The following is a 22,766-nucleotide window of genomic DNA, read 5'->3' on the forward strand; positions in this document are numbered from 1 at the left end:
TTATTATATTTAAAAGGACAAAGCCATAAATTCTACTGTCACCTCATAATATATCTTAAATTTGTTCACAAAGTTGTTCTGCAATAATAATGATAATATGGAATATCCTTAAAGATATTCCTATATTAGTTTTTCTATGTATACCGTAATCTGGTGTTGTCTGACCCTGTGAAGGATTACTCAGTGTTTCTCAAACAAACATTCGAAATAAAAATAAAAAAAATTCTAATTTAAGATCCCTCAGACGAATGTGTGGCAAAACAATGTTTGATAGATGTTCGAATGATGAAATAAGGAAAGAATGTAAGGCTGAAATAAGTATTATCGATAAAATTAAGAAAGGTGTGTTGAGATGGTTTGGACATGTGGAACGTATGAGTAAGGAAAGAACGGTTAAACAAATTTATGAGGCGAATGTAGTTGGAAAAAGAAGCAAAGGAAGACCGAAGAAAACCTTGCATAATCGGGTATGTAAAATACTTGAAAGCGGCCGGGTCAGAAGTCGTAATAATCGTCGGGTATATATGAAGAGACGCATGAATGTAAAAGAGGTGAAGACAGAATGGAGTGGCGTTCGATTCTCTCTGCCTACCCCTGCGGGGAAGCGGCGTGATGGTTAGTTAGTTAGTTAGTTAAATTTAAGTTATACTTAGTAAATACCACTGTTTCGAAATTACCACGTGGTATTTACTTAGTAAAACTTAAATTAAAAGTTCATAGACTTTACCACAAAGTTACTGCCGAATCGATTAATCAAAAAATATTTGAATTGTTTAATATTTTGTGGATTATACTGTATGTTTTACAATGCAGACACTCTTATCACTGATTTTTTCAAAAAAAAAAATTAAAAATTAATTTCCCTCTTATAGTCGATCAAATAAAATAAAAATATAAAACGTGTCCCTTATCTAAATTAGTAATGTTTTTTAAGAAATTGATACGTAATTAATGATTTTATATTATTAATATGTATCTTCAAAGTAGATATAAAAATACAATCTATCATAATCCCTACCTTATGGTGCTTAAAGCACATAATACTAAAAGAAATATTCTGCATTTTCACCTGTTGAGGTGAACATCTATTGTTCGCGAAACTAATCATGTTCAATATTATCCACTGACACTTCGTGATGGAATTGCATTTTTAATTTATTATTAGATTAAAACCAATATTTTTAGCTTTTCCACTTTTTTATTTGACCAGCGACCGGGTTTCGTCGTTACCGACATCATCAGACTGGTGAGAGGCTTTACAAATTGTTATGTTATATATAAAAGAAGGCAAGAGTTGATAACCATGATTTGATATAATTTTATGAGAAATTAATTTAATTTGAGTGAATTTAAGTATTGTATGATATTAAAAATATTTTTTATAAAGGTTTTTTTGTATTGAAAGCACGATTTTATATAAAGTTATAATAGATTTGCATTTTTTGTAAATGAATTAGAATTGAATTAGTATATAGGTTAGTATATAGGTTTTTGTAAATGAATTAGAATTGAATTAGTATGTAGGTTAATATATAGGTTTTTGTAAATGAATTAGAATTGAATTAGTATATGGTATATAGTTTTTTTTGTATTGAAAGCACGATTTAATATAAAGTTATAATAGATTTACATTTTTTGTAAATGAATTAGAATTGAATTAGAATTAGAATAGAATTATGAATAAATTGAATTAGAATTCATTTACAAAAAATGCAAATCCATTATAACTTTATATAAAATCGTGCTTTCGATACAAAAAAACCTTTTTAAAAAATATTTTTAATATCATACAATACTTAAATTCACTCAAATTAAATTAATTTCTCATAAAATTATATCAAATCATAGTTATCAACTCCTGCCTTCTTTTATATATAACATAACAATTTGTATAGCCTCTCACCAGTCTGATGATGTCGGTAACGACGAAACCCGGTCGCTGGTCAAATAAAAAAGTGGAAAAGCTAAAAATATTGGTTTTAATGTAATAATAAATTAATCATGTTCATATTTACAAACTCAAATGTGACCGTATGCAAGTGTTTTATTTTTATATTATATTTAAATCATAATGTTTTGCAAGAAAGTTGATATCAAATCAATACAGAAATACCAATGTTTATAAAAACTTTTCATTGTTTTTATATTAATTATAAATATATTTTATTTTACATTTAATTCTCGTCTAACTATCGTCTAATTAATCACCGCCTAAGATGTTTCACTTCCAAAATAATTTATCTTACATATGTTTATTTTAAGATTTTCTCCTTATGTGAAGAAAGGCAGGCGTTTCTTACTTTGGAAAGCACTGGTCGAGTTAGATGGATACCATCGTATCATGGGATAAACACCCCATACAACAACGTAATGGTTTCATAATATAATATAGTATGTGTATCAGGCACTGGAATTAATAACCAATCAAGCCACCGCATTAAACCTCATCAATTTACTAATAATAGCCTGTATGATAGGTTTAATAGTCTAAAGTCCATAAGGCTTCACGCAGTAGAAATTATAAAATAATATTACTGAAAAAACATGAAAAAGTATTTCAGGCACATGTCGATATTAATAACTAATTGAAAATCAAAACAGTATTTTCAAATTATCGTTTGGTATACCATTTTTATTGAAAACGGAATTAATCTTAATGAAAATATGCAAAACTAAATAAAAATAATATGAAACATTGGTTTATTTTATTTGCATATTTTTTTATTTTCATATATTTTTTATTTATATATATATATATATATATATATATATATATATATATATATATATATATATATATATATATATATATATATATATATATATATATATATATATATATATATATATAAATATACATATATATATATATATATATATATATATATATATATATATATATATATATATATATATATATATATATATATATATATATATATATATATATATATATATATATATATATATATATATATATATATATATATATATATATATAAATATATATATATATATATAAATATATATATATTTATATATATATATATATATATATATATATATATATATATATATATATATATATATATATATATATATATATATATATATATATATATATATATATTTATATATATATATATATATATATATATATATATATATATATATTATATATATATATATATATATATATATATATATATATATATATATATATTTATATATATATATATATATACATATACATATATATATATATATATATAATATAATAAAACCCTTATCCGCACCCCAATGGTGCATAGGGCACTGTGTCATATAAACGCAGTGTTATCTTGATCGTTTACACATGAAGGAAAGGTGATCAGCCCTCCGCTTCAGGTACCAGTCCATGGTAATATTGAATAAATATTACAGTGAAAAAATCACTTATATTTATTTTACCCCCCTTGGGAATCGAACCCGGGACCTCCAGAACGGTAGCCGAGCGTGCTGACCATTACACTACGGAGGCGGACAATATATATATATATATATATATAATAATATTTACATATATATTTATATATATATATATATATATATATATATATATATATATATATATATATATATATATATATATATATATATATATATATATATATATATATATATATATATATATATATATATATATATATATATATATAAATATATATATATATATATATATATATATATATTTATATATATATATATAATATATATATATATATATATATATATATATATATATATATATATATATTTATATATATATATATATATATATACATATATATATATATATATATATATATATATTATATATATATATATATATATATATATATATATATATATATATATATATTATATATATATATATATATATATATATATATATATATATATATATATATATATATATATATGTATATATATATATATATATATATATATATATATATATATATATATATATATATATATATATATATATATATATATATATATATATATTTATATATATATATATATATATATATATATATATATATATATATATATATATATATATATATATATATATATATATATATATATATATATATATATATATATATATATATATATATATATATATATATATATATATATATATATATATATATATATATATATATATATATATATATACATATATATATATATATATATATATATATATATATATATATATATATATGTATATATATATATATATTTATATATATATATATATATATATATATATATATATATTTATATATATATATATATATATATATATATATATATATATATATATATATATATATATATATATATATATATATATATATATATATATATATATATATATATATATATATATATATTTAAAACTTCAATTATTCTTGATAAACAAATGATTAAAAAATTTGGAAGAGTATTTAAATAATTATTTCATAAAATGATCAGGTCAGGAGTCGAAATAAGCGGTGTGTATAAATGAGAAGATGTATGAATGTGGAAGAGGCCGAGATTGTTTGCAAACACAGATTGGTGTGGTGTAATATTCTCTCTACATATTCCTGGAGAGAAGCGGCGTGATAATTAGTTGGCAAGTTACTAATAAAATTGTATTTAATATAATAAAAGTGTGCATTACCATAAAAACCCAGTTTAATTAGATTGCTCTAAAAAATCAAAGGTTTATTTTTTCGGTATGGGACTGAATCACAGTATTTTTTAATAAAAACAACAATTATGACAGTTTTTCCTCTTTTTTAGTGTATCCAAACCCAATGGTTTTAAAGGATATTACAGTAAATTAATGCAGGTATAAGGAAATATGATAAAACTGGTTTATATATGGATAAATTTTTTTTATAATACTTGTAAATGAAACATTTATTTTTAATTTTGATATCAAGCGTTCAATACACTGTTGGAGAAAAATAATATTATTTAGAGTTTTAATGAATTTTGTAACGTTATAATTAAATAATTAGCAAAGGGATTGACTAGAGAAAGCGAAATAATTTTAATCAAATATAAAATAATAAGAGCGAGAAATTTCAGGAAAGATTAAAGAAAAGTAATATATTTTCGTAAATTTATTGTAGCAAATTAAATTTGATCCAAAATTAAGAAAATTATTAGAAACTCGAAATGGTTTATGAAAACTGTGATTTCTATGTTTAACATTTGTCTGAAAGGCCATCAAATAATACTGAAATATCAATTTCATAATGCCCTTTGTTTTCACCAAAGATTCTTAATTAGTTGAAGTTTTCTGAAGATACCGACATTCTGAAAACCACTTGTTTCGATGCTAAGTAATCGAAAGTAAATTGGCAATAGCCGGTATTTCTTCAAGCAATTATTTAAAATTTGAAATATTACTGTAACTGTGTACTTCAGTATTACCAAAGTTGTCTTCAAGATTATGAAAATTGTCATCAACAAAATTGGAAATTCAAGTAATTCATTTTAGCGGTATGTGATTTTTCAATATAACTTCTTCTTACTTTGCTTCCTTATATAGGCCTTGTGCCCTGTTTTTAAGAGAGATAACCTACTGCAATTTCGATTCCCAGCTGTCAATCCATCTCTTTGTTGGTCTGCCTTGGGGTTGGCCGTGCAATTAAATATAGGGAAGTCTGAATGTTTCCATTCTCCTCACATGCGCATACCTTTGTCTCCTTCGTTGCCTTCCCCACCTTAGGACGTCTTCGATCTCACATTTTTCTTTTATCCTGGTATTTCTTATTCTATCTCGTAGAATCTTGCCAGATATGCTCCATAGAATTCTAATTTCTGACACTCTAATTGCATTTATTGTTATTTTTTAGTAAAACAATGACGATAATTTTTTTAATCGCAATGTATTTTTGCAAATAGTAAGTCCAAAATTGAGGTAGATGTTCGTGTATCCCACAGTTCATGAAATGTGTAGTGTCAGCCTTTAGCATAACATTTCAAATACACCAATTAAATTTTTATTTATTTCTTCCATTGTTACTATATTTCCACTCCATGCAATGTTTTACTGGAATATTTTGTATTATTTAGACAATTTAACTCATTTTTAAGGCATGTTAATCGATAGCCCAGAGGTTGATCTCGTCAATATCAACTCGATCAGTCCATCGTGGAGGAATCTTCCTCTCCCTCTTTTCGCATCCAGGCCACTGATCACAACCAGTCGTTCCAAGAAATCCTCGTTGCAACGCGCAACGTATCCAAAGAAGTGAAGAATCCGTGTCGTACAGACGCTGGCCAGAGTCAAGCCATCCAAGTGTAACTCCTGACGTGTGGACTCATTGGTGCGTCTATCAATATATGGTCTGGAAATAACTATGTGGTTTTGAAAAGAAATGTGTTATTGCAAGCTAAGGAGTTTAAAAAATATATAATATTTTTCCAAATATATATTTATTAAAAAAAAAAGATACGGTGTATGGTATATTATGGTATACTAAATTGCATACCAAGTCCTACCAAAATTCATTTTTAAAACGAGCCTGCGATATGTAGGTACAATAAAATGCTTAATGAAATAGACATCAATAATATTTATTTTAAAACGTTTAAGAGAAATATTGTTGATGTCTATTTGACTTTTTGTTTATTTGATAAAGAAATATAAGTTATAATATTATATCTACATATATATTGTAATTCTTAGGTACATGACAGTTTTTATTCAGATTACTTCTAAGTGAAAACCTGATATTAGAATTTTATTATGTTTTGTAATTGTTCTGTTGGTTTTCTAATAAATTAATCTATTTTTTTACCCTTATAAGCACCCAATGGTGCATAGGGCACTGCATTGTAGCGACACAGTGTTATCTTGATCCTGAATCGCATGAAGGTAAGGTGATCAGCCCTGCCATTTTTTTACCAGTCCAGGGCGATAGTAAATAAATATGAGAGTTAAAATGACCCATGTTTATATTGACCCCCTGGGAATCGAACCCAGAACATCCAATAAGGTAGCTAAACCCGCTAACCACTACACCACGAAGTTGGAGGCGGAATAAATAAATTAAAGAAAAAATGTGCGAAAACATACGTATTGCTCTTCAAATACTTACACGATATATTTGGCCGTACACCCAAGGTACCACAATAAGCGAAGAGTAATGGTATTTGAAAATCCATTATTTGAACAGCAGTGCCACTTTAAAATAATTAGATTTTATCAAACAGAACGATTGTTTCTAGAATAATATTGATAAAATTCGTTATTCGAGTACCTACCAATTTTAATTATCCTTTTGTCTGAGGGATGAAGGAGCGTTCGTACGGATGGTTTTCAAAACAAATAGTATAACAAAGGTTCTCATTGTCTAATTTTCCATTCCAAAGGTGAATGCCGTAAATAAATTACATCCACTTCATTAAACAAAGGCTTCATCTTCGCTGGAATATCGATAATAGTTTAATTTATGACGTTTAAACCCAGTTTCCCAAGTCAAACTGAGAAAAAAGACTAGATAGTTCCATTTCAACTTACCTTTTGAGATGTGATTGTTTAGAACTGCACATAAAAATTGAAGAAAAAAAACTGATTTCCTTATCCTTCTATTTTTAGATGATAAAAATAAAATTAGAAGATATATTAGAATTTATGTATTTATTTTAAATCAAACACAGATTTTATGAGTCTACTAACTTAGTAGACTCAAAAAATCTGTGTTTAATTTAAAATTAATACATAAATTAAAATGGACTTCCACAAATTCAACTCCAAATAAATAAATAAATACATTTATTAGAGATTTTTTCGACATCTCAATATGTATGATAAAGAATATGGAAGTCAAGGTATTTACAGGGTTTGTGACCACAAATGTAACATTCACTATTCTAACATGGTTAAATATTTTTTTATTAATGAGTTAAAATAGCAATGATATTCTAGCCATTTTAAAATTTTAGAGAATAACAAACTAAATTTTTACACTTTTTTGATATAAATATTAAAAATAGATCCTTTTATAAGAATGACTCGACAAAATTTATTGCTGTGTACTTATGTACGCTCAAATACGATTATATACCGCAAAAAGCGTTTTAGAAATTAGCGTTTAACTCGACGAAAACAAGTTTTTTTCCTTAACTAAAACTTAAGTTGTACAAAAAATATTTTGAAAGGTATCAGAAATTATTAAATAGATATTAATTTATTACCTGAACGTGAATATTTTTTTATTGTGGAACATTTCAAAAACAAGCTCAAAGAGGAGAGAGGGCTTAAACAATTTTTAAAAATATTTTGTGAATGTATTTTTTCTATTTATTTGAAAATATTGAGTGTTGAACAGCGTATAAAGAGAGCATTTAAACCAGCCAATGATAATCGTAAAACTTCAAAATAAAAATACTCAAAATTCACTATTCTTGTATCAATTACTTTTACATAGGTATGCTGATGTGATATATCGCTCACTCCTTTCAAGAACATCATAAATAAAAAAAAACTTGATTTTTCAGGAGAACGTTTTTGAAAGTATAATACAATGTATTAAAAATAAATATCAAGCCACTTATAAAACTATTTTCTGTGCAACATATCTTTTAAGGTAAAACCTGAAGGTTTTTTCACCATTTGAAAAATATTTAGTTTATTTTAAAAAATTAATTAAAAAATACCTTTTCTTCAAAACGCAAAACCAACACTTTCTGCCCTGTAGCGAGTAAATATTAAGTTAAAAATATGCCGCTTTTTCTGGGATATAGTACATTTTCTGGGCATTCCGAAAACATGCACAACTGAAAATGACGATTTTTGATTTATGACGTTCTTGAAAGGAGTGACCGATATATGATATATCAATTAAAACTAACTAACTAACTAACTAACCATCACGCCGCTTCGCCGCAGGGGTAGGCAGAGAGAATAGAGCGCCACACCACTCTGTCCTTGCAAACATTCTTCGCCTCTTCCACGTTCATGCATCTCCTCATACATACCCGCCGATTTTTACGACTCCTAACCTGACCACTTTCAAGTATTTGGCATACCTGATCGTGCCATGTTTTTCTCGGTCTTCCTCTGCCGTAATATATCAATTAAAATCAAAGAAAATTTTTTTTCAGCTAAGTGTTTAAGTATACAACTTATGTTTCATCAGTTTTTCCTAAATATTGTATCGGATATCGATTCTATAGGGTAGTTGACGTTTTAACTTTGAAGTTAAGACAATTTTTTCCTTAAATCTTGACTACTATTTATAAGACCTTTATTTAACCAATTGTCGATCCATATTGTCAGGACATTAGTATTAAAAAAAAATATTTACAAGTACTTGTTTTTTTACCAAAAAGAAGGTAAGAAAGCAAATGGAAATATATTTAACTTAATGGTGTAAATAAAATTATTTTACTTCAGGACTGTTGAGACCGATTGTCGACCAGAAGCGTTAGGAAAAAATCATAAAGAAAAACTAATAATAAATATTAGTTTTTTAATCAATCAACTAAATAAATAATTTATCTACGCTCTGCGATATATAGCTCGTTATCTTCCGTATGGAATCCAAGTACAGATTTCTTTTACCAAGAGACACATAAATAAAAGAGAAAAAATTATTTGATTCTCATTTGAAGACATAGTCCACATTGAACAAGCATAATTTCTGATAACTAAGCTGCGTCCAAAAAAAGTAAAAACGATTGTCGACAAATGAACAAAAAACATAAAAATTTTCCTCGTATTCTTAATAATTTAAAGCGATAAAAACTTATTTACTTAAAACCATTCGAAAAAATAAGCTGAAAACGTATTTATACCGGCACAGTTCTTGTTATTTGGCTATAGTAAGCGACAATCTCAACATGAACGCGAAACTAATATTTGTGTTTGCCCTCTGTGGTGCAGTTCTCGTCAACGATGTAAGAAAACTAAATATAACTGTTTACAAAACTAGTCATCTTTATAAGCTTTAAAACCAACTCTGGATGATTGTTGAAAATCATAATCATAAAATAAATTAGCCATCCCAAACTGCTGGAACGTATGTACAGATTGACACAAAATTAATTACGCTATTAAAAGATTTTATAATTTAAGCAAATGGCGTCGTACGTCAATTATAATTGACATGTCGCTCACTCCTTTCAAGAACGTCATAAATCAAAAAACTTCATTTTTCAGGAGAACGTTTTTAACGGTTAAAAATATAAAGCAATGTATTAAAAATTAATATCAAGCCACTTAGTGAACTTCTTACTGTGCAACAGATCTATTTAGGTAATACCTGAAGGTGTTTTCTGCATTAGAAAAATATTTAGTATATTTAAAAAAATAATTAAACAATACCTTTTCTTCAAAATGCAAAAACAACACTTTCTGCCCTGTAGCGGGTAAATATTTAGTTAAAAATATGCCGCTTTTGCTGGGATATAGTATATTTTTTGGGCATTCCGAAAACATGCACAACTGAAAATTTACAATTTTTTATTTATGGCGTTCTTGAAAGGAGTGAGCGATATGTGAACTGGACACCTGCAGTATCCAAACAAATTTAGCTTGGTGATAAATTAATCATCTAATTTTGTTTGTGAATATTTTTTTTACTAAATTTAATAAAATTGAGAAATAGACATCTTTATTTGGACCTTTTTTATTAAGTGCCTACTGCCTGTTTTGATACACATTTCGCCTAGTCCTTTCAACAATATATCAAAATACTTGATTTTTCAGGAGATCATTACAAAATATAATGAAATGTATTAAAAATAAATATCAAGCCACTAATTGAACTTTTACTGTGCAACTGGTCTTTTAAGGTTAAACCTGAATGTTTTTTCTCTATCAGAAAAATATTTAGTATATTTAAAAAAAAAAAATAAGCAAACCTTTTCTTCAAAATGCAAAAAAAAACACTTTCTGCCCTGTAGCGGGTAAATATTAAGTTAAAAACATGCCGCTTTTGCTGGGATATAGTACATTTTATGGGCATTCAGAAAACACGCACAACTGAAAAATGACGATTTTTTTTTATTTATGACGTTGTTTCATCAATTTGTTTGTATACTGCATCTGTCTAGTTCACAAATGTCAAATATGATTTACGTACAACGCCATTTGCAAAAATTATAAAATTTTGGGATAGATTGATTAATTTTCTAACACTCTGTATATGTTTTAGGGTCCCCAGTCGAATCACCGCTTTTTACGAGTAGGGCAAACTCTAAACAAAGTTCATTAATTTTTCGTTAATCAAATTTAGATTTCAATGAGTATAGGGATTCCGAAATGTTTAACTTGACATTGTCAGCGCTGTGATCATTTAACATTGTAAGCTGACATTGATATCGTCGTGTGTCCCTCGTTTTGAACAATTTGTCTTTGACTTGAACTTCAATCTTTCCTCTTTACCCTTTTTCTGCCTTTAGTCTCTCTTTCGGGTATTTTTACATTTGTAGATTTTTGTATTGAAATAGTGCAAGTACTTGTTTTGTAATAATCCTGTGTGTGTACAATTGGATGTAAAATTTTCAAATAAAAAAAGTCTTAATATCATAACTTCAATATTTTAGTGGAAACTGTGCTTAAGGAAAATAAACCACGATCTCAACTATGCTTGCGGTTTCCAATACAAATTTTAGTGATAGAATCTTTGCATTGCTAGATCCTTGAATTTGAAATCTTTCCAGAATTCTGCTGGATTTCAATCTTCACTAAAAATCCATCTTTTCCAAATTTATTATCTTCAGTAATCAGATTTTGATTTTGACCCGTATACATTGAATGCATTGCGTAACTATGTGTATGTAACTATCAAATTGTAGGAATGGCTTAAAATCACTTAGCTTAAAATCACTTTAAATCGTTAATCGAAGAACTGTGTGCATCTATGGTTGCTTCTCGTTGGTAGGGACAAGGAGGAAAAATAATAAATTAAACTTCAGGAGTAATTATTTTATTTTAAAACCTTTCAACTGTAAATTGTTATTGTATCTATTGTATGTAATGTTTAAAATCAAGTAATTAAAAAATATACAAACATATAAGTATTTCGGCTCAACAACAGGCTTTGCCTAAAGAGCCGTAATACATATAATTAAATAATAGTAATACGATTAAAATGAATCTATGAAAAAAAAATAGCACATGAGGTGATTTTCTACGAAAACACGATATACTTGCACAGATTGTTGATATTTATTATTAATATTTTTCAAACATGTTATTTAAATACACCCAACATGTTAGCTTATTTCGTGACAAAAGAAAGGAGGAATATTGCTTAAAGGAAGAATGCTGTGAATTTTTTATTTAACTCTTATTTAATTTAAATGACATAGGATGAATGGGAAAATTGAAAATGATTTTATCTGCGATGGAAACTGGTTGTGATTCTGGATTATGCTCAAATGAGAAGGCATACAGTTGGTCCCAAAACTCTGTGCTGGGTTGTTGTGCTTATGCGGATGATGCGCTTCTTCTTGTCTCGGGAGGTTCAAGATCTATGATAGAGAAGAAGGCTAGTGATGCTTTGAATGAAATCTTAAAATGGGGTGAAAGAAACAAACTCTCTTTCTCGCCTCACAAGACGATTGGCTTGATGCTGCGTGGTAACCTGAATAGGGAGAGAAATCCTGTTGTAAAGATGGACGGGAAGAGCATCAGGTTTCAGGACCATGTCCGGTATCTTGGTGTTCAACTGGACAGATCTCAGTCGTTCCTCACGCACATCAAGACCGCCTCGGTAAAGGCTAAAAATTTGTTTTTCCATTTGCGTCGCCTAAGTTGTGTTGAATGGGGTATTCGTTCTCCAGCCCTGCGGATACTATATCGTGGATCCTATGTGGCTCAGGTTACGTATGCGGCTCAGGTATGGGTACATCGTTTGGATATCGGGGTGGCTAGACTGGCACTGCTTCGTGGACAGAGGGTTCCCTTGCTGGCACTGACAAGGGCATATCGGACTGTGGCGTCTGAGACCCTTCCTGTGTTCGCAGGAGTTCTCCCGATAGACTTGGAGACCAGAGAGGCAGTGGTAAAACGGTCTGTGAGGAAAGGAGAGAGTTTGGAATACTTCGGTATCGTGCTGCGCCCTTCCGAGACAGGATTTAGTGAGTTATGTAACGTCATGCGAGGCTTAACTCTCAATCAATGGCAGAATAGATGGGATATGGCACGAACAGGGAGATGGACGTGGTCTTTTTTACCTTCCATCAGACACAGGATGTGTAGCGAGTTTTTGGTTTTTGATCATCATACTGCACAAATGGTCTCTGGTCACGGGGAGTTTAGAGACAAGCTTTATAAGCTTGGACTTTCCTCTGTTTCGGGCTGTGCTTGCGGCGATGAACAACAATCAGCCGAACACATCCTGTGGCATTGTGTGCTATTGGATGACGCCAGAGATGAGATGCTGAATGGTCTGACAGGGGTCATGCGACCAGCGTGGAATGTGGATCTGATGGCCAACAGTACGAATTTTGCACTCTTCCGTCGGTTTGTCCGGACTTGGGTATCTCGTTGGGAACTCCTCAGATGCGCGGACGCCTAGGTGAGATTGATTTGGTGGGACAGGCTGCTGTTCCTGTGGGATGCTGATACGGCCAGGACTGTGCTTCCTTCCGAGCGGAACGCACACGTTCTTTTGTGTTTTGTCCTCCCCTTACGGGGGTGGTACTTGGATCCTCTGCCTTTGTTAACCCAGGAAGTCCTTCTTTATTAATGGTTTTTTTTTCCTTCTCTTAATGTATATAACGGTGTTTTTTGTTTTTTAAATATTAGTTACTAGTTCTCTACTTTAGTCTTTAAGTCATTGTTTGTGTTCGTCTTAAATTGTATTCTGTTTTTTTTTTATTCTTGGAAACATTGTTATATTTTTTTTTTGTTGTGTTCTTATTGTTTTTATTTTATTAAAATTAAAAGAGGTAATGAGGGGATCCCGAGGGGTGGGGACGAAGTGTCGGCCTCTGTCCGTACATCCTCCTCCCCCCTCATTAATTGAATAGAGCAATATTTATTTCTTCAGAAATATTTTGAAGATTTTCCTCTACGTGCAGCTGACAGAGAGTCCCTCAGGACTCTATAACTGCTGCGGGTGGATGGTGGGCTCAGATTCCAAAAAAAAAAGTTCAAAAAGCTTTCCTCTACTTAACTCAGAAGCTGGCCCAAGTGTGGGTTGTCGAGAGTTAATACTCTCTCTCAAACACACAAAATCCTGATAGACATTTCAGAGCCATTGGTGTAAGGATTCAAGCCAAAATTAACGTTCTTTTTGTTTTTTCAGGTTGACGCTGGTCTTTCAAGCACTGTTCTAAATGCCCTGAGTAAGGTGTTAACAACTGCCCGAGCTGAACTCCTCAAAGGAACAACGGCAGTTAATGAAATCGTTACAAAGCTTGAAGCGGCCTCTAATGCTGGAATGTTGTTGGCTCAAACATCAATTAAGAACTTTATAGATTCGTTTGAAGACAGACTGCTTGCGGCTGCCGTAAAGGCTGGAGTCTCAACTGCTAAATACGTCAACTGTTCAGATGTAAGTTTTAATAAATGTATGTGTGTGTAGAGATGTCAATTTGAATAATTCCTATGTGGACAAAACCCGAATTTGTGAACATAAATGCTTATTCAAAGACAGGTAGACTGCTTTGTGATACAGCGTCGAAAAGTGATAACTTTTTTTTTTAAGGAATGACCCGCAAAGCGTCTATTTTAGATGCTTGTCGGATAGCTTGCTTGTAGGATAGTAAGGATAGGGAAGGTAAATGTGAAAAATACATGTTTATATTATGTATATTGGGCGTAAAATGGAAGAACACAGGAGCTTTTTATATCGGAAGTTCTTGAAAGTACAAATTTACTCACAAATTTGGATTTTGCCACTAAGCAGTTACTTTTTACATTTTAACATCTCAAAAGAGATGAAAAAGAATATCGAAATCTGGTTATTTAAAAGCATGTTGCATTTATTCAAATAAAAGGATCTCTGCTTTATAAAAACTTACTCAAAACAACTATAGATGCTGCAAAGATGATGCAATCATGAAGCTGTATGAGATTTATGATGTATGTATGAAAATTTGAGTAATGTGGTTGTTAATTATGAACAGAATGGTGATTGTTACACGAGTATAAAGGTCACCTAATTTTTTCATTGATTGTCCAAATTATAACATAAGTGACTTTGTTTTTTCAAGAAATACGAAACAGACATAGACAATTTCAAAAATGAAACTTACCTAAGTATGACGGGATGCGTAACTGATAAGATCTCTCAAGGCTTCGATGCGGTGAACGCCATAATCGATGCCACGAATGTCATCGCCAATACACTAGGAACAGTCGAAAATGAAATATCTACCAAATGCAATGGCACATCAGACCTCTGTAACACAATATGCGCCATGAGTAAAATTCAAGGGGCCACTTCAACCTTAACGGTCCAGGCAGCCATTATCTCTACCAACGTATGTACTTTTAAAGATTTTTTTATTTATTCATAATAATATATTTTTAAAACTAGCTAACCATCAGGCCCACAGGAGTAGATAGGGGTAATCACAGGAATTAATAAAATATTGCACATTTCTGAGCACAATTATGCACTTTTAAGGCCTTTCTTTAATGCGATTAAGGGTGTAAATAAGTAATTAATTTCTTTTTCCACAGATCGCAAAAGCTTCCGCCTTAATTGCTAGTTTAGCAGCAATTCAAACTGAGCTTCCAGCGTGTCTAGCTACCAGAGCCGGGGTAGCCGGCGTTAAAGCAACGCCGATTGTTCTAAAATTCACTCTTTGTCTTAATTCTAATTAATGTATTTTAAATTAAATACTTAAAATTTATTAATATTTTTAAAACATGGAAAATGGTAAAAAAATCAATTATTTATTTTCAGTGCTTTACAATAAACCTGAAAAAAAAACAATTTACGCCGGAAAAATCATTTAATTTATAAATTTACATTTTAAGTTGTTTGAATTTTATATATTTCGGTGTAGTGTTTTATAAAATGTGAAGAAAATTTTCTGTTAGATACCCACTGAAATAAGATTTCTCACAAAAATAAAGATTTATAAATTAAAAAGTCTTGCTTGTTCAACTTATTTTGTATTTATTTTTCAAAATTAAGTCCCTTGAGGTGAAAGGTGCTTATAATTTGTACAGCTTTTGAGTAAAATATATGTTCAGTATAAAAATGATTGAATGAAATTACAGTTTACTAAAATAAAATAAGGTAAGATTAAATATGCATTTTTGTCATTGAAAACAAAATAAGACTAGGTATTAACAGGGCTAATGACCCGCCATAACCTGATAAAGTGATCACTTTACGAACATTAACCATTCTATCCGTGATTGATAACCTCACTACTCAAATTCTCTGAACTACTATACATATCATTAAACTCGTGATACTGTGCATGTGAGTTCACTTGAGTCATCCATGGTTGGATTGTCAATGCTTTTATTCAGCAATATGAGATGTTGAGATATTACAATTTTTAAAGTATTTATATATATTTTTTTTTAATTTTTAAATTCTTATCCGCACCAGATAGCGCAAAAGGCACTGCATCATATAAACGCAGTGTTATCTTTATCGTTAACACATGAAAGAAAGGTGATCAGTCCTCCGTTTCAGTACAGGGTAATATTGAATAAATATTACAAGAAAAAATCACTTTATTAATTTGGACCCCCCTCTGGGCATCAAACCCGGGACCCCCAGTTCGGTAGCTGAACTTGCTGACAATTACACTACGGAGGCAGACGAAGTATATAATTTCATTGATTGATTCGGCAGCCACTTTGTGGTAAAATCTATCCATTTTTAATTAATGTTTTAATTAGTAAAAACCACTATTTCTTAAAATCTACTGTGACCCGTGTCTCGATGCTTTGAAAATGATACGGAATGCATTGAAACACGTGTCACAGTAGATTTAAAGAAACAGTGGTATTTACTAAGTAAAACATTAATTAAAAAATATATATAATGTTTACCAGTTCAAATCTACACATTTTTTATCAGAAAAAGTTGTAATGAGTACAAATGACATCAAATATAAAAGCAGTCGTGAACACGATAAAACTGGCAGATGTTTATATTCTACGTTGATTTCCACTGCTCATGAATATTATGTATTCAGTATTTTCTTGGGACCAAAGCATTATTTATGACAACGATTTCCTAATTTCATTTCCTGTCGTTTTTTTCCTTCCTTAAATGCTTAATTATACGGGAATACAAATCGGTACATTAAGGCCCGTTTCTTATTCCTGTTAACTTTTTACCAATTTATCACTGTTGAATAAATTGTAAATTCAACAGCTGTCACTAAAAAAGACAACCCATTATTGGTCCTGTTATTACCATTACTTATTTCTAGAATAAGAGTTAACGACAAATTGAGATATTTTGTAGATTAAAAGTTTTGTTAACTTTTAATATATTATTAGATTAAAACCAATATTTTTAGCTTTTCCACTTTATTTTTATTTGACCAGCGACCGGGTTTCGTAGTTACCGACATCATCAGACTGGTGAGAGGCTATACAAATTGTTATGTTATATATAAAACAAGGCAGGAGTTGATAACCATGATTTGATACAATTTTATTGAGAAATTAATTTAATTTGAGTGAATTCAAGTATTGTATGATATTAAAAATATTTTTTTAAAGGTTTTTTTTTTGTATTGAGAGCACGATTTTATATGAAGTTATAATAGATTTTCATTTTTGTAAATGAATTTAAATTATGTAACAAAGTATCAGGAACTGCTGGTTGACGGCTCCCTCCACTACGCTGCGGTTGTCCGGGGGGAGTCCGAAGTTCTCTGAAATGTAAATTTCCCGGCAGTCATTTCTTATCGACAAGACATTAAGGCATCTATTGTTTCTTTTCTAATGGGTAAAGTAAGGGAGAATGAATGTGTGTTACTTGATCATTTAATATTGATTTTTGTTAACTTTGTGGTATGGTAATACCACACTCCATAACACTCTACAATATATCATTCATCGTTCACTTTATGTAATAGCACTTTAATAAACATTAATTCGTGAATATCGGTTTCGGTATTATCATGCCATCATCAGGTCATTAAAATAAAATTATTACGGCCTGACATTAACAAAAATAAAATTTTAAAAAAGAGAAGGAAGACCAATGAATCACAATGGGAATATTTTTAAAAGTCGACTAGAAGTTAAATTCGGTTGGTTGTTTATAAATTTAACATCAAGTCCACTTTTAAAAATATTCCCACTGTGGATCAATTGTCTTCTGTCTCTCTTTCAAATATTTATTTTTGTATAAAAATGTCAAAAATGTTTTGTCCGCGTCTGTAGTGTAATGGTCAGCATGCTCGCCTACTATACTGGAGGTCCCAAGTTCGATTCCCAGGGAGGGTCAAATAAATGTTAGTGATATTTTTCACTATAATATTTATTCAATATTACCCTAGATTGGTACCTGAAGCGGAGGGCTGATCACCTTTCTTTCATGTGTTAATGATCAAGATAACACTGCGTTTATATGATGCAGTGCCCCATGCATCATAGAATGTGGATAAGGGTATAAATGAAAAAAAATGTCAGACCGTATTAATTTTATTGTAATGACCTGATGATGGAATTATTATTCCAAAAACGGTAGTCATGTATCAGTGTTTATTAAAGTAGTATTACACATTTTGACGATGAATGTTAAGTAGAGTGAAAAAATGAGATTCTAAAAAAAAAATCAAATGAAAATTATGTTTAAAATATAATTAATCTTCTAAATTTTCCAAATAAAAATTTAACTTCATTAATTGATTTGGCAATCACTTTGGTATGTCATTGTGGTAATATGCATCCATTTATTCTTTTTTTTAAGTTTTACTTGGTTCAAATATTTCATAAAATCTATTTTTCAAACGCAGCGTTTGAAAATATTGCGGAATGCATCGAAACAAGTGTCATTTTAGATTTTGAGAAAAAGCTATATTTATCAAGTAAAACAGATGTTTAAAATAAAATTTTAACATTTCAAAAATATTACTTTTACGTTTAATCAAAACAAAATTTGTAAAAAAAAACTATCTGTAGTTTTTAAAAGAAAATAAGAAAGGTGTGTTGTGATGGTAAGGGCAAGTGAATCGAACGAGTGAAGAAAAAATAGTAGAACAAATACATACCTCTGCCTACCCCTTAGGGGAAGCGACGCATATTTCATTAGTTTTTTTTTTAAGTCGTTTAAATAATAATGAAACCAATACACTAGTCTTATATTTTTATTTACAACATTTTGAGTGTGTCCAAATACTTGTTCACAAAATCTGGATTATCTCCTATTATCATTATGTCAAAGATAAAGAAAAATATGGAAGTCTGGGCATTTACGGGGCTGACGACCGTCATAGGCTGGTTTAAGTGATCTCTTCCAAGAATTTGAGTAGTGTGGTTGTCAATAATGGGGAGAATTAGTGAATGTTACACGTATGTAAAGTGATCACTCAAACCAGACTATGACGGTCGTCAGCCCCGTCAATGCCCAGACTTCCATATTCTTCTTCATTTTTGATGAGATGTCAAAAAAACAACAAAAAATATACACTTATAAAATATAATGATATTATATTTTTATATCGAAATATTCATAATAATCATAAATAAATACTTGAAAGTGGTCAGGTTAGGAGTTGTAACAATCGGCGGGTATGTACGAGGAGATGCATGAACGAGGAAGAGGCGAAGACTGTTTGCAAAGACAGAGTGGTGTGGCGTTCTATTCTCTCTGCCTACTCCTGCGGGGAAGCGGCGTGATAGATAGTTAGTTAGTTAGTTAGTTAATAATCATTATAGTTGCCTCAAACCCAAATAAGTGATTGCGATTCTGTAGAAATAATATACCAAATTTTTAATGTAAGTATTTCAGCTTACGAGCTACGTCTAAAGAGCCAAAATACGTGTTTATAATATAAAAATAAAATCCGAAGAAAGATGTTTGGATAATTTATTTCCGCAAATGTATTAATGGAAATCTGGTAGGTTTGTACATTTTATTTGCCTTGCGTAGAAAAGGGAACAACCCTTAATGCATTTCACAGACAGTTGGCTCGAGGCCAGATGTTGACATGTTTGAGTATTACTGGTATGCAGATAATATGCAATCGTTATTCCATATAAGAAAATTCCTCCTTATAGCCTGAAAGATCGATTGGTGTGAAAACGTTTTATAGCCTGACTTTTAAATAATGGAAATTCCCCCAATAAGGAAATTTTAAGCGATCAAGTCACACACATCCATTCACCTTTACTATCCCCATTAAGGAGCAAACAATAGATGCTTTTAAATGTAATGTCGATAAGAAGTAACTGCCAAAAAATTTGTTATGTTTCAGAGAATACAGGACTTCCCCATACTAATGAGCAGTAGGAGAGGTCTTCAACCAACGTTTCCAGAATTAACTATACATATATTATTGAATTTCACATACAAAATCCTGTTCTAATATGTAATCATATCAAATCATGCCTAAAACCTTTACCGTAATATACATATAATTATTATTATAATACAATACTTAAACTCATTCAATTTAAATAAATTTTTTTTATAAAATCATGGTTGTTAACTCCTGCCTTGTTATATATATATAACAATTTTATCTAGCCTTACACCGGTCTGATGATGTTGGTAATGACAAAGCCCAGTTACTGGTCAAATAAAATTCATGTGGGAAAAAGTTACATAGTTGTTATTTTATTCTATAAAATGCAGTTCCTCCAAGAAATGTCAGTACAAAACTTAAATCTAATAATGACAGTGAGAAAAAAAGTACGTTTTTCTCAAATGTGTCACTTAAATGTTCATCTTAAATGTTAAGTTTTCCTCGATCTCCCTCTGCTTCTAATATCAACCTCATTCGCCTCCTTGTTTTAGTATTCTTTCTACACTTATTCGATTCACATGCCCAATAATAGCCGATTATAGCGTCGACCGGTTTCGACGACAAAAATCTTCCTCCTCAATGCTAATTAATACTTAAAACTGTATATTACACTGTTTAAGATATTTAAAGTATATTCATTAATTTTTAATGTATATTCAATTTAAATTAATTTTGTGGAAAAAATGTTAATTCCGCTATAATAAGACGTAAAACGAAGTTATTTCGTTCATTCCTTACCCATTCGTTCCAAATGCCCCAACCATCTCAACACACCTTTCCCAATTTTATCGATAATGCTTATCTCAGCCTTGCATTCCTTCCTTATATCACCATTTCATCTGTCATACAATGTTTTGCCCCACATTCATCTGAAGGATCACATTACGACTGCTTTCATCCTTCTTTTGCCAACTCCGTGCTTCACTCCCATACATAAGAGTTGGAACCAGGAATCAGTTGTATACTGCCAGTTTCACTTTCACTGATAGGTTTTCAATTGCGATAACTGATTTCAGTGCACCATTTACTCTGTTCCTAGTGTTCAGTCTCATTTATATGTCTTTATTAATATTCCCATCCCTAGAAAACATATTTACCAAATGATACACCGAATTTCACCATTTACTACAATTTTACATTGATGTCCTCATTTATTTCTTTCAATAGCCATACTTGAACCAGCCTATGACAGGTTGTAAGCCTTATAAATTCTCACACTTCCACATGTTGAGTTATCAACAACAAATATTATTTTTTCACATCTCATCAAAGATGAAGAAGAATATGAAATCTGGGCATTTACGGGGCTCACGACCATCATAGGCTAGTTTGAGTGATCACTTTACACACGTGTAACATTCACCAATTCTACCCATTTTTGACAAACACAGCACTCCAATTCTTCTATAAATATATGAACTAATTTTTTCAAACATTGTTCTTGAATCACTAGAACTTCACTGTTTCAAAAAATAGGTTCATATATAGAGAACTTCCCAGAATTTGAGTGGTGTGGTTGTCAATAATGGGTAGAATTGGTGAATGTTACTATGACAGTCGTCAGCCCCGTTATTCTTCTTCATCTTTGATGAGATGTCAAAAAATAATATGAAAAATGACTCCTATAATTGGAGATAATCCAGATTTGTGAACAAGTATTTGGACATATTTAAAATGTTGTAAACAAAATATTGTTAACGTTGGGACACCTTTATTTGTAAATCTTCAGTATTCCGCGTCAGCGCACACAATAAAACGAATGAAATTCATAATCTTTCCTCAACGGCATCTTGGACCATAAATTTTTAAATGGAAATGAATAAATCTCCCGACCAGGACAATCGTAGCTTTGATCTTAAATCTCTTATAATCACCTTTACACACAAAACGGGAAAGTTTTTTTTGCGTTTGAAGGAAATATGGCTCCTTTTCATTGTAAAGATCCGAAGATTACTTATTAAAAGCCCTCTCACTTATGTTGAATTTATTTCAGCCAAATTCTCACGGGAAATTTCAATGTTAGAGTCACTTTGATTTATGTATATGAAATATATAAAAAAAAATCATAAAAAAGTCGCGGGAAAAAAAAGTAATCATAGTGTGAATTTTGAATGACGTTTCATTTATCTGGTCATTTTTAAATATTAAAATAAATAAACAAAGAATTAAAACCGTAAAAAAATCTGAAAGATCAAACCGTGATTACTACGTTTTGCCCGCCACTGTTTAACTGACTTTTTAAAAACATATATTTTAAATAAATAAATCTAATTTTTTTTCATAAGGAGTGTATT

General features: G+C 29.9%; 1 protein-coding gene across 1 annotated transcript; it reads left to right on the top strand.

Moving 5' to 3' along the window:
- The first annotated feature begins 9,830 nt into the window (after positions 1-9,830).
- Positions 9,831-16,276, top strand: LOC148305700 (uncharacterized). The gene is made up of 4 exons (XM_088266295.1): positions 9,831-9,957; positions 14,319-14,567; positions 15,229-15,498; positions 15,701-16,276. The coding sequence occupies exons 1-4, from the start codon at positions 9,901-9,903 to the stop codon at positions 15,842-15,844; spliced, it is 720 nt and encodes a 239-aa protein (XP_088122421.1). The 5' UTR covers positions 9,831-9,900; the 3' UTR covers positions 15,845-16,276.
- The last annotated feature ends 6,490 nt before the right edge of the window (positions 16,277-22,766 follow it).

The sequence above is a fragment of the Brachycentrus maculatus genome, unplaced genomic scaffold (assembly GCF_059751285.1).
Source record: "Brachycentrus maculatus isolate JH-2025_06_01 unplaced genomic scaffold, ASM5975128v1 h1tg000264l, whole genome shotgun sequence".
Lineage (NCBI taxonomy): Eukaryota > Metazoa > Arthropoda > Insecta > Trichoptera > Brachycentridae > Brachycentrus > Brachycentrus maculatus.

Coding starts and splice junctions, on each gene's coding strand:
- LOC148305700 (XM_088266295.1), top strand. CDS start 9,901: ATGAACGCGAAACTAATATTTGTGTTTGCCCTCTGTGGTGCAGTTCTC. Junction 9,958..14,318: donor GTGCAGTTCTCGTCAACGAT/GTAAGAAAACTA, acceptor TTGTTTTTTCAG/GTTGACGCTGGTCTTTCAAG. Junction 14,568..15,228: donor AATACGTCAACTGTTCAGAT/GTAAGTTTTAAT, acceptor TGTTTTTTCAAG/AAATACGAAACAGACATAGA.